Source organism: Hemibagrus wyckioides, linkage group LG10 (genome assembly GCF_019097595.1).
Source record: "Hemibagrus wyckioides isolate EC202008001 linkage group LG10, SWU_Hwy_1.0, whole genome shotgun sequence".
NCBI lineage: Eukaryota > Metazoa > Chordata > Actinopteri > Siluriformes > Bagridae > Hemibagrus > Hemibagrus wyckioides.
In genome coordinates, this window is record NC_080719.1 from 23925386 (window position 1) to 23938972 (window position 13587).

Sequence of the window (13587 nt, forward strand, 5' to 3'; positions counted from 1 at the left end):
GATAGATAGATAGATAGATAGATAGATAGATAGATAGATAGATAGATAGCTTTAGAATAATAACCCTGCTCCTGAATGCAGGCCCTTTCTTTCTTTACTACAAACACACACACACACACACACACACATACGAGAAGACAGCTTAAGTTAATTTATTGTTGTTGGTTCTAGAGAACAACCTGAAGTAGTCTGGAGTTTTTGGCTTTGAACGTGACACATGGTACAGAAGATACAGAAACAGGTACAGGAGTGGCAAAACACATTTTTTACACTCTTATTCTTCAGATCAAAGACACCACACAAACGTACACAACAAATAAGTTTGGCAATTCCATGGCCTTGCCGGTAAAGGGACTCAAGAGGAAAATGTGACACGTCAGTAAAGATCAAATAAGACATGAAACAATGTGAAAGAAACCTGATGCTTTTTTACCGTACAGATGACTTCAGTAAATGAATCTAAACCGCATCATTCTCATCGGAACGCTCTCCCGTTGTGCACGTGTGAAATTCGTACACAAAATCGTTCAGTGACGCTCAGTCAACTCATATCTGAAAGAACCGCCGTGTTTAGTGTTTCCTCTTGGACACAAAAGTGGGATTTCTATATTTACTTTATGTGATGAAATATAGAGACACCAAAGCCACCAAGACACGAATTCTCCTAATAATGTCATTATTATAATTATAATCAATAAAAAATATTGGCTAGTTATCTATAGTTTATTCCATATTATATATATTTATATATATATAAAATCCTCAATGAAAACACTGTTAAAGTTGTGTAAATGAAGTTATGCCATTGAACTACAGGGTCCTGGTTCATCTAGAGCCCTTTAAATGTGCCGGAATTATTCTGCTTTCCAAATCCAAATCACAGGCTAATATTCTACGACACGTCTTAATCGCAGAGAGGCGGCAAATTGTGGCAGTAGGTGAGCTGTCAATAACACGTTTGAGACAATGATGTTAAATCTGGACAAAACAAATACATATAATACAAACACGAGTGATGATTTAAGAAATGGATAAAGGGTACCCCTGGATATTCTACTCAGCTCTACTTTGTTTATTCTGTAGTTCAGTAGGATTGAAACGGATGTTTGTGCACATAGACTTGAGCATTTAGCTTTCACGTAGTCGTTCACTTTATAACAGAAACACTTAAGGAAAAATATATATATAACATGATCAATTGAAATATAATTCATAGCGATTGGCGATTCTGCTGCTAATGTGCTTGTATTATTTTTTTTCATTCCTGTGAGAAAGCTCTGGATTCACAGGAAAACAAGACTAGCACAGTGATATCAAGCATACGGGATAATGATCACTTTTCTTCTAAAGAGTAAGACCTTCTTTTCTCACTCGTCACTGTTTTCAGAGACCGGTGTAGAAGTAGTGCTTACGGCAAAGGCTGGGGGGACACGTAGGACACGGTGTAAAGAGACTAGACGGTCAGTGAAAGAGGCATATAAATGGTGGACCTAAAAAAAATGAAGATTGTGCGTTAATGGTGAGGATTAATATGAGGATCATGTGGATTTCTTGTTGAAGAAATGCTAGTCGCGTTCAAAAGGAACACGAGGCTATTAATAAAATCGTTCAGTGGAAAACTTGCATATATAAAAACTATAAAATATCTTGTATTATAAGGATAAATTACCGTTAGGGTTCCTTGTTGCTATAACATACATTACCTGGCAGATGCCCTTATTCAGAGCGACTTTTATCGCATTTATACAGCTGAGCAGGGGGGGGGGGGCATCTGAACTCACAACCTACTGATCAGTAGCTCAACACCTTAACCACTGAGCTACCACATCCATGGTATAGCATAAACTGGTTTAAGCCACAGATGAGATTTGGATCTTAACACATAGGCTGGAATCAATACTCAAACCAAGCAGTGCCTCATGATCCAGCTGTGCTGAGTCTGAACATCTGGATTGGGTCTGTTTCACTATATCAAGATCTGATGAATTATTAAGATACATGAAGGTGAGTATTGAGATTTATGGGTGAAAACCAGTATAAATGTTTTTTAGTGGTCTGTAATAAAGATGCACTGGGTAATATATAATATACAGGGGTACCTTGCTACATTAAAAGTGAAATAATTATTTATATCCTGAGGTTATTAGTGTCATTATTTCATCTGGAGCTAATATTTGGCATGACGGTCACTTGTCCATTCGTCTGATCAATGTGACTACAAATACTGGAAAATTAAAAATCAATGCTAAATGAATTATTTAAAAAGATAAATGAAACTTGTCCGGAAACTAATGGTATGGTGCAAAAAAAACAAAAAACAAAACAGTTCCTCGACCCTGTTAGCTTTCCATAAATATTACAATTTCCTCTACAGACAACATGTACATCATGTGAAGGAAGACTCTCTTTCTCAGAAGACCTCCTTGCTTTGTTAATAGACCCCGAAGAGGCCGAGCATTCCTCAGATCTCTCCTCGGTCACTGAGTGATCATTACAGCCACCTGTGTGCTGGACACAAATGCATCTTAAGAAGCTAGGACTAAAAGGCTTATCTGGCAGCAAAAAAACCAGGAAATATGTGTCTAATAGGTGAAATGAGGAGTTATCTCATTAGCTGGTATGGGGCGCATTGCTCGATTGGAGCCTGCTACAGCCACACTGAAGTTCATCACAGATTTAGGAGTAAATTATCGCTGAGACGTGTCATTAGGACAGCAGTGCCATGCACCTAGCTATGCACAGTTTGTCTCTTTAGTCTCGTTCTCTAACAGCTTGCTTGTCCATTGTGTCAGGAGATAACGTCCTGCGGCATCGAATCGCGGGGCTCTCCGACTCGCTGTGCTCTGCTTCCTGAGGGCTCTCTGAGTCCGACTCGCCCTCCTCCTCCAGCGTCAGCTCGAACTGGATCTTTTCACCAGTGGAGGCTCCGATGGCGCTGTGTGAATCCTGTTCCCCGGGTGGAGGTGAAGGACTGTGGCGAATCATGCTCTGGTACCACTCGCGGTTGTCCTCCAGCGTGTCCAGGATGTCTTGGGCGTCCGGGTGGACGAGGTCAGCCCATGTCTCCCATAGAGGGTGTACGATGTAGTCAATGAAGCCCACCTTCACATGGAGGTAAATAGTGGTTAGATGTTCAACATAGACACTTTAGCTTATGCAGACTGAAACATCTGATATAATTTCATGAATAAATTCTTAGTTATTAGTAACTGCTACTTCTAAACCTTCTTCTTCTTCCTGTTTTTATTATTATTATCATTATACACAGATCAGGTATAACATTATGATCAGTGAGAGGTGAAGTGAATAAGACTGAGTATCTCCTCATCATGGCATCTGTTAATGGGTGGGATATATTAGACAGCAAGTGAACATTTTGTTCTCAAAGTTGATGTTAGAAGCAGGAAAAATGGACAAGTGTAAGGATTTGAGCTTTGAGTTTGACGAAGGGCCAAATTGTGATGGCTAGACCACTGGATCAGAGCATCTCCAAAACTGCAGCTCTTGTGGGGTGTTCCTGGTCTGCAGTGGTCAGTATCTATCAAAAGTATCCTTTAAGTCCTGTAAGTATCCATGGAGACCCCACCTCACAACTTAAAGGATCTGCTGCTAACATCTTGATGCCAGATACCACAGCACACCTTCAGTGATCTATTGGAGTCCATGCCATGATGGGTCAGAGCTGTTCTGGCAGCAAATGGTGGACCGACACAATATTCCGGGCAGGTGGTCATTATGTTATGGCTGATCGGTGAACATGACAATGTTAAATAAAATGGGCACATTTCAGATTCTCTGCCAGTGTGACAAAAGATCAGTCATTATTTAAACATCTTAATTCCACAAATCTCTGTGAGATAAATGTTTCTCAGTTTATTATTGAAATTATTTCAATCTCCAGAAAGCTCACTGCATCATGAAGGCCACATGTTTTCTTAGTGACCATGTATATACAGAGAGGAACGACAGAGAACCACATTGCAGCTTTCAAAAGAGTCCAAAGCATTGGACAAAAAGCAGTGTGTGTCTGAAGCTTAAACTAGTTTGACCTGAAGAGGGAAAAGGAAGATTAATCCACCTATAGGTCACTCCTTATGAAATATTTCTCTTGTCTTTTATAACAGCCACAGTATTTGAGAGAGAAGCTTTGGAAAAATAACACTGTAGTCCAGCCTACATATTAACCACTTGGCTGCTCATGTTGCTTTGGTACCTGAGACTTCTCCACTGAAGCAGTGTGTTTGTCACACATGGGGCTAATCTCCATGCCTTTGTCTCGCTCCCGGTCACCCTGGGTGAAATACTCCACCATGATACGGTCTGTCCACTGCCTGTAGATCTCCAGAGGCTTTGTAGGGTTGCTGAGGTCGGCACAGTGCACCATGTTTTGGAGAACCTAAAGCCAGAAGATGGTAGACGCGTGAGCTTTTACGATTTAAGTCAGTGGAAGGAAGCTGTAGAGGCAAAATCTACAAAACCAGACCTGTATTCTGTCCGAGTAGTTGTCCAGCAACAATACTCCCAGACTGGTCACTTTCTTTGTCTCAACCATGGTCTTTAGGGCTGCCAGGAAATTCATGTGCTTGGACATGTCTGTGGCTAATACCTGTTTTAAAGCAAGTCATAAAATTAGAACACCACATCAAATAAGGGTAGAGGGAACAAGTGTACATCCCCTATAGTTTATGGGTGATAATATCCCCCAAAATGATGCCGCATATATAGAAGAATAAAATGTGGCTTGTTGTTTTTGCAAAAACCAACTGAGAAATTTACTAAAAACAGAAACCAAGGCGTTAAAGGTGGGCATTCAAGTCATAAGAGAACATTAATATCAGATTTACTCAAGAGAGATATGACGTAGATAACTGAAAACATCCTACATATGTGTGTATGTGTGGATGTATTTATTACTTCACATCTACATTTACTATAAAAAGACTGGTTATAAAGATGAAGTCTTACTGCACTTTACTTTAAACACTAATAAATGTTTGAAGTAAAATTAAACACCATTGTATTCGATCAGTTTTATTTGATATTATGAATTAAAAATGAGCAACAGCTTGAAAATGTCAGCTGTAGATCAAATAAGCTTTAGAAGGTCAATTTTATTTTAATATATACATTTCTTCGTCTTCCTCAAGCTGCCGTAAGGGTGCACATACTTTTGCAATCAAGTGAGAATAAAGTACACAGATACAGATGCTCTTCGTAAGATGTATTTAGATTAGACTTGCTCAAGGTTAAAATGTCAAATCTCACCATGTCGATGGCCATCGTGCGCAGTGACTGCCTCTGCTTCTTGCTCAGGTTCTGGAAGATGTCGCAGTTTTCTTCCTGCAGGAGTTTAAAGCCCACGGCCAGGTGGTGGTTCTCCAGTACGGACGCGTCGTTGTACATCAGAGCCAGCTCAGAGTCTGAAAAGGACAAAATAAATAAATAAATAAATAAATAAATAAATAAATAAATAAAGGCGTACACATGGAAATAACTAGAATGCAGCGACTTGGATTATATTAGTGGACTAGTGAAGTGTGCATGAAACAAGAACAGATACTTGTCGGAAGAAATGATTATAAATAATGGATTTGTAAATAATTGTGCATGAATGTACTGGTGTTGATGAGGAACTGGTTTGACACTCCAGGATGATCAACATCGTGTATGGCACTAGCGAACAAAGCAGCCATGATTTCGAGGTCAGTGAAGACATCCTGGAATAAAGAACAGGATATTATTATTATTATTAATATTATTATTGCTATTATTATTATTATTATTATTATTATTATTATTATTATTATTATTATTATTATTATTATTATTATCACTGTAATTATTATAGTCATCAGAATTATTATTATCATTATCATTATTATCATCATTATTATTGTCATCATCATTATCATTATGATTATTATTATTATTATCACTGTTATTATTATTATTATTATTATTATTTGCGGCTAAAACCTCATCTCTTTCAGTTTGCATGAATAAGTAGAGGAAGGAACCTCTAAAGCAGGCGAGGAGAGGAGAACGTGTGTGGATTGCACTACGTCAGCAGCATGGATGTTATTGTGATAGGCCACGTCAGTGTGGTAGTGGCCCTCCAGGGTCATCATGAAGGTGATGAATGTGTCGGTTGGGATCTTAAAGGACTTCAGCAGATCTCGTTCCTGGGAAAAAAAACAAGATGATGCAGCGATGTAATGCTATGTAGTAAATCACTATATACACACTGATTAGTCGGTAAAACGTAAAGCTTCATACCTGAAATATTGTGTACATGATCACCGTCAGCGGCCGATTCCCTGAATGCTCTGCTATCTTAAAGATATCAAGACCCCAGCGATTAATGTCCTCGAGTTCCTGGAATAAAAAAGCCAGTATTCACACTATAAGTCCACTCTGTACCAGCTTCTCAATGCTCTTTCATCAAAGGTAAAAAAAAAAAAAACATCAGTTTTGCTTGCTTAACAGTTTTGCTAAAAGTCCATTTGATGAGACTGTGACACATGTCACTGTCCTGTCATAAAGATTTCACAGTTGTGAGATGCCATTACAGATGATGTGATTATTCTCACGATAGCGGTCATAACAAGTGATGCAATATACACCGATCAGCCATAACATTATGAGCACTGACCGGTGAAGACTGAGTATCTCCTCATCATGGCCCCTGTTAGTGGGTGGGATATATTAGGCAGCAAGTGAACATTTTGTCCTCAAAGTTGATGTTAGAAGCAGGAAAAATGGACAAGCATAAGGATTTGAGCAAGTTTGATGAAGGATCAAATTGTGATGGCTAGACCACTGGATCAGAGCATCTCCAAAACTGCAGCGGTCTGCAGTGGTCAGTATCTATCAAAAAGATCCTGTAAGTCTCCATGGAGGCTCCACCTCTCAACTTACAGGACTTAAAGGATCTGTTGCTAACATCTTGGTGCCAGATACCACAGCACACCTTCAGGGATCTAGTGGAGTCCAAAAGGGGGGCAGTAAAAGGGGGACCAACACAATATTAGGCAGGTGGTCATAATTTTATGGCTGATCAGTGTACATTCATGTGTGTAGTGTGCTATAGTTAGTGTATGTTTTACAAGTACAATTATAAGTACATGTTTAGCTTTAGGGATCTAATTGGTATTCGATTAAGGACTTTGAAGAACATTTTATGTTTTCCTGTAATAAATAGTGGCTACATTGGTGAGAAAGAAAGAAAGAAAGAAAGAAAGAAAGAAAGAAAGAAAGAACAAAATGCAATCAATCAATCAATCAATCAAAAAATAAATGCAATAAAGAAAGAAAGAAAAATATGCAATAAGTAAATAAATAAATAAATAGAGAATTGAATAAATAAATAAAGAAATGCAATAAATAAATAAAGAAATGCAATAAATAAATAAATACATAAAGAAAGAAAGAAAGAAAAAAAGAAAGAAAGAAAGAAAGAAAGAAAGAAAGAAAGAAAGAAAGAAAGAAAGAAAGAAAGAAAGAAAGAAATGCAATAAACAAATAAATTTAGGCACTATATGTAATGTTTAATAAACAGGGACTCATTATATTTAAACTCTTTGTTGTGCAAGTCTGATGCTACGTTTACTCATACAGCGACTCGGAGAGAGGAACCTTGAGAGAGATCTTGATTTTCAGTGAGTGCTGCTGACTTCCGGTAACATGACTGACAGTGACGAGGTGTGTCCAGTATTACAACAAAGTTGAGAAAAGTTTATGCAAATAAAGTTCATTTAAATAAAAGAAATGATAAAGAGTTAAGTACTACTTTGGATCTTGGAATAAAACAAATTGCTTTGTCTCACAAAAAAAAAAGTTCCTCTTTAGCCCTAATACTGTACTTTGTGTAGGTGTGTGTGTGTGTGTGTGTGAGAGAGAGAGAGAGAGAGAGAGAGAGAGAGAATGGACTGACCTTGGCCAGCAGGCTCTCGTGCTCGGTGTTGACCCCGAAGCGAGGGATGCGGCTGGGGGCCAGGCTCGGGCTGTGCGTTAACTTCTTCACCCCGCTGATCTGAGACATGGGACGTCTCTTCTTCTCCTTCTCCTTCGGTGGCGGAGACAGGATCTCCACATCGTGCGGTTTCTCTACACACATTATAACGATGATACTGACATGCATACCTAATCACCATCTATTTATTCATATAGTCATAGAGCAGGAACAACATTAACATGGGTTTAACAGTAACATTGTGATGATCATGACCCTCACTGAAAACAGAGCATCTGTACATCAAAATCAGAAAACTCCAATAATCACGAGGGAGAAGGAACTTTACTGCTGTTAATGTTGCCTGCTTTTACCAGGAGTTTATTAAAAGTAGAAAATAGTGGCGGATGTTCAAAATTAACACTGTTGTTCCTGCTCTATGACTGTATCAATAAATAGATGTTGATTATGTAAGAAAGAAAGAAAGAAAGAAAGAAAGAAAGAAAGAAAGAAAGAAAGAAAGAAAGAAAGAAAGAAAGAAAGAAAGAAAAGAAATGCAACAAAGAAAGAAATGCAATAAATAAATAAATAAGTAAGTAAAGAAAGAAAGAAAGAAAGAAAGAAAGAAAGAAAGAAAGAAATGCAACAAAGAAAGAAATGCAATAAATAAATAAATAAGTAAGTAAAGAAAGAAAGAAAGAAAGAAAGAAAGAAAGAAAGAAAGAAAGAAAGAAAGAAAGAAAGAAAGAAAGAAAGAAAGAAAGATGAACACAATGTAGCCCAGTGATATTACAGCTGTCAGCAGTATGTTAGGGTTGTTTCTATCTTTCTTTAGTTTTCTCATCTTAATGATTTCTACACACACCGTTACAATGATAACAAGAAGCCATCTACCAACTCATGCAACAGATTCAAGATAAACTTATTAACAGGGTTTAATATTCCCACTCTAACCAGTCAGAAGCAGATGGGAGCTTTTCTAAGTTGATTCTTTGAAGCTCAAACAAATGTCTAGAATGTAAGATGAGTGTAGGACACGCTGAGACTTACCTAAAAATGTGCTAGCTATGAACTCTGACACTTGGTTTCCTGAGCGGCTCGTCTCTGACAGCTGGGTAAGTTCACGGTTCAGCATTCTTTTAAACTGCACAGAGGACACACAGAGAGGATCAGTTATCAAAAATTACTGTCAGTTAAGAATTACAGACTTCCTCAGACACACAAAGCAATATCCATAAAGACATGGATGAGTGAGTTTGGTGTGGAGGAACTTGACTGGCCTGCACAGAGTCCTGACCTCAACCCCATAGAACACCTTTGGGATGTATTTGTGAGGTCAGGCACTGATGTTGGACGAGAAGGCCTGGCTCACAGTCTCCGCTCTAATTCATCCCAAAGGTGTTCTATTGAGGTCAGGACTCTGTGAAGTTCCTCCACACCAAACTCGCTCATCCATGTCTTTATGGACCTTGCTTTGGTCACTGGTGTGCAGTCATGTTGGAACAGGAAGGGGTCATCTCCAAACTGTTCCCACAAAGAGCATGAAATTGTCCAAAATGTCTTGGTATGAAGCTGAAGCATTAAGGGTTCCTTTCACTGGAACTAAGGTGCCGAGCCCAACCTCTGAAAAACAACACCTGAATTCAATGATTTGGAGGGGTGTCCCAAAACCTTTGGCAATATAGCGTGTCATTATTTTCTACTCATGGTCACTGCACGTGAAAGGAAGAGGCTTTCGGCTAAATGTGTGTTGTGATGATGTCACACGGTGCATCTTGGACCACATCTACAGAAAATCTGCACTACCTGTAAGTTTGTAGATTTCTGAGATTGCAAAATCCTATCTAGGGCGCCCTCTAGAGGGGATGCCATTGTATAGCGCACCAGGTTTTGGGGACTTCTACTGATTCTACGGCACAATTTTAGAAAAAGGCAAAATGCATCTTTAATGCTCTCCTGATGTTCTGATCACAGAGCCACTTAGGCCACATTCAGTCCTCCATGAACTCCCTGAGACAGAATGTCGACCGATCGGCTCAATCTTTACCAAAGTATCAATCCCACTCCCAAATGTGTCAGTAGAGGAAGAGGAATCTGTGATGTACATTCTTAATATTTGTGCACATTTACAACCCTGAAGTTTGAACTTGGCAGCAGTTTGAACATCTAGTGACTGATTTGATATGATATAAGATTTGTTCAATAGCGCTGTTGGAAAAAAGACACACACATGAGGGTGGGTTTTGCGGTTGCCATGACAACTCGGGTACACAACAACAGCGGCTCTACGTGGAGACAGGGCCCTTCATTCAGACAGTACGGGCGTCTGAGAGGACGACACCTGCCCAACAATCAGCAAGCCTCCTACATCTCTGTAAAGGCTGTGATTTATTCAGAAATGTATACAATGAAAGAAAAGTCAAAGGAGACCAAGACACATATATACACACACACACACTGACTCACGCACATACACAAAAACACACACACCAGCACAAACTCTTATGGCACAGATGACTCCTCTCCCATCCCCAACAGTAGAACTTCTCCCGGTCCTTTCCTCCAACTCAGTGCCCAATGAAGCTTTCTTCCTGTCTGACATCAGTGGAATATGATGTGGTCTTCTGCTCTTGTAGCCCTTCTAGTTTTTAAGGTATTGTGTATTCTGAGATGCTTCTCTGCTCACCGCGGTTCTAAAGAGTTACTGTAGCCTTCCTGCTACCTCGAAGCAGTCTCTAAAGTTTCTCACCAACTAGACATTTCTGCCTCCACTGGATGCTGCTGTTTTTTTGTTTTCCACACCATTCTGTTATAAACAAAATTACATGTCATAATCAGGAGATGGGTCATTACTAAACTACTCAAAACAAGCCCTTTTGACACCATGAAGGTTGCCATGCCACATGCCAAAATCCCTGAGATCAGATTTCCCCCCATTCTGCTGTCTGAAGTGAACATTTAGTCCTGCATCTGCATCTCTTTATGAGCTGCACAGTTGCTATAAATTGAACTGGCCTATGTCAATTTGGATAATTGCCTGACATATACCCTTGACATATGGCTACAGACGTATCTAAATCTAAACCCGGAATAAATTTCTGTGGCTCACGTTTTTAGATCTCTAACCTCCCAGGTCACGTTCGAGCATTAGTGCACTTACCAGAGTAAAAGTCGCATCTCTGGCGTGAGAACATGTATGGAGCCATACTGAGATAGCACTACTGAGCAAATCTCGTGGAAAGAAAGTGTCATTTCATTCTCCAGCATTGTACCGCACTCAGCCATATCATCAGCAGCTTCGAGTTCATCTGTAGCGTGACAGCATATGTAATCCGAGCAGAATAATGCAACACAGCAGTTAGATACAAATTCCATGCATCTGTGCAGAGGCAACACATGTCAGTGCTGGTCACTGTCTTCAGGCAGTGTGTGTGTGTGTGTGTACATACAGAATGATGGGAGAGAGAGTGCGATTCGTCCACAAGCTATGTCCCCATCCCCAGTTTCCAACATGTGTGAGAACTTCCAATCAGCTACTCCTGACAACAGAGCCTGAGCCGATCTGATTGGCCGGTGAGCGCAGAGGGAGGTGTGTGCATGCACATGGGGCTGGAGGTGTGTGTGTGTGCTTTGCATACATAATGTGCAGGAAATGGGCAGAAGGAAAAATATGAATAAAGCAGAACCATTCATGATGGTGTGAAAGAAAGAAAATGAGTTTGAAGAATGGATGAATATAAAAGATTTGATGTTAAGGAGTAAGTTTAGCAAGAACAAGAACTCCTGAACTGCTTCTTGAACCTACATGTGAGGGTTTGTTTTAAACAGTGAAAGTGTATTTAATGCACTTAAAGGCTGAGAAACAATTCATGACAAACACACAAATGTGAAAGGAAAAATATTTGCATTGAGACTTTAACACATATCCATGGATCGCAGGAGGTTAGAGTAAAAATGTATTTATTATTCTATCTAGTTAATAAAATGTAAAATTTATTTTGACACAACAAGATCATACGCATTTCTACACAAATAGGAATCTTTGCACTGTGGATTCTGGTATTCTGGATGCAGGAATATGAGATCACGATATTGCCGGTCTATTTATAGTATCGAGCTATAAATAGCATTTTCAGTACTACACACAGCAACGTCATGGGCTGGTGGTCTCCCATGACATTAGCTCCACACTCTGAGGCGCACATTCACATTCCCAAGCATGCAGCATGTTCGTGTGTGTGTGTGTGTGAGAGAGTGTTGAATTTGCATGCATGTTTAATAAGGCTGTAGGCTTCAGCTAAAGCAAATTTCATTTAAGAAAAAAACAGGTATCTTCACCCGACATTTGAAAAACACACAACTCCAATTTCCAGCGTTTTTATCTTTATTTTTTCCACATGATCTCCTCAATTAGTTTATTTTCCCTTTTCCCAATTCTAAACCAACTCCTCAGCTACGAGTCGGAGAGTTTGAAGACTATGTGCTTCCTAGAAACAGGAACTGTGAACTGCTGTTCATGCAGCACCACAAGGCAGAAAAGCAACATGCTAACTGCCCTCTTCCTCATACTTAAGCTCACAATTAGCTTGAGCAATGATGGACAGATTAAAAGAGAAATGACAGATTAAAAACAAAGCAATGTAGAGTTGAATTATCATATGACTAAAAAAATTATACCTTATTTGAGGCCATCTCGCTGACCGAGTGACGTGTCTGAAGGGTCTCTAATTGGTCCAGACACCAGTCAAGTTCTTCCAGGGTCTCGATCGCCAACTTCTGGTATGTTTCATCTGCAATGGGATGGTTATTGAGCTAGGAACATGAGGGGAAAACACTATTCCTATGTATTTTCTTGAACCAATGGAAATTCGCATTGGAAATGGGAGCACATGCATCACCACTGTTATGCAAAGACGAATCACTGGTCGTATATCGGGCAATATTAAATATTAGACCTCGGTAGTCTTATTTAGGCCTTAATGCAAGAGATCTAAATCCGCAGAATGTCTTAGGAATTCGCATGAGGGGAAATTTAAAACAACGTTAACAATCATCACTGAAAATATATATTCCATATGAAAGTCATGTTTTGCATAAAACTCCAACATGAACCTTCCCTATTTAAATTAAAACTAAAACCAGACCATATTTCAATATATAAACCATGAACAAATCCATAGAAATTTGATACTGAGTTAACAATAATGCATTAGAAATCTTAAAAATTAGAATCTAATTGAATACCAATTGAACATTTTTATGGGAATCATATGGATCTCTTTGGGAATAATTCCATGAGATATTTGTATTCTTTTTATTTATGATTTGAACCACAAATGAGTACATATTTCTAAAAGAGAATATTGACATATTTAATATATATATTTGATATATATTTAATTTGTTTGTATTTGGAGTAGTTTATTGGAGAATCATTAACTGCTGTCAGTTTGTATGACCAGTTACAGGTGTCATCCTAACTTACTGCCTTTAAATAGGTCATAAGTTTGTCACTTATTTGTTTTAGCATAATGAATCCTGTCTCTGTTGCTGATAAACTTGATCCTTCGTTATGTTTGCGACTGCAACAAAGCTGTGAAGAAAGACTGGAGCGTTTCTCTTTTGTTTGCTGTGTG

At 39.0% G+C, this 13587-nt stretch overlaps 1 protein-coding gene across 9 annotated transcripts in view; it reads right to left on the reverse strand.

Annotated features, from left to right (window-relative positions):
* Positions 1-136: 136 nt before the first annotated feature.
* The window catches only part of LOC131360348 (cAMP-specific 3',5'-cyclic phosphodiesterase 4D-like), a 77387-nt gene continuing 63936 nt past the window's right edge, over positions 137-13587 (reverse strand). For all 9 annotated transcript variants that reach the window (XM_058400719.1, XM_058400716.1, XM_058400718.1 and 6 more), the window contains 10 exons: positions 12629-12741; positions 9002-9095; positions 7934-8106; positions 6277-6375; positions 6018-6182; positions 5618-5717; positions 5266-5420; positions 4484-4606; positions 4214-4396; positions 137-3102 (listed from right to left, as the gene is read on the reverse strand). In XM_058400719.1, coding sequence (XP_058256702.1) covers positions 2752-3102; positions 4214-4396; positions 4484-4606; positions 5266-5420; positions 5618-5717; positions 6018-6182; positions 6277-6375; positions 7934-8106; positions 9002-9095; positions 12629-12741 — 1556 coding nt within the window. In that variant the 3' untranslated portion in view covers positions 137-2751. The remainder of the gene's footprint in view (positions 3103-4213; positions 4397-4483; positions 4607-5265; positions 5421-5617; positions 5718-6017; positions 6183-6276; positions 6376-7933; positions 8107-9001; positions 9096-12628; positions 12742-13587) is intronic.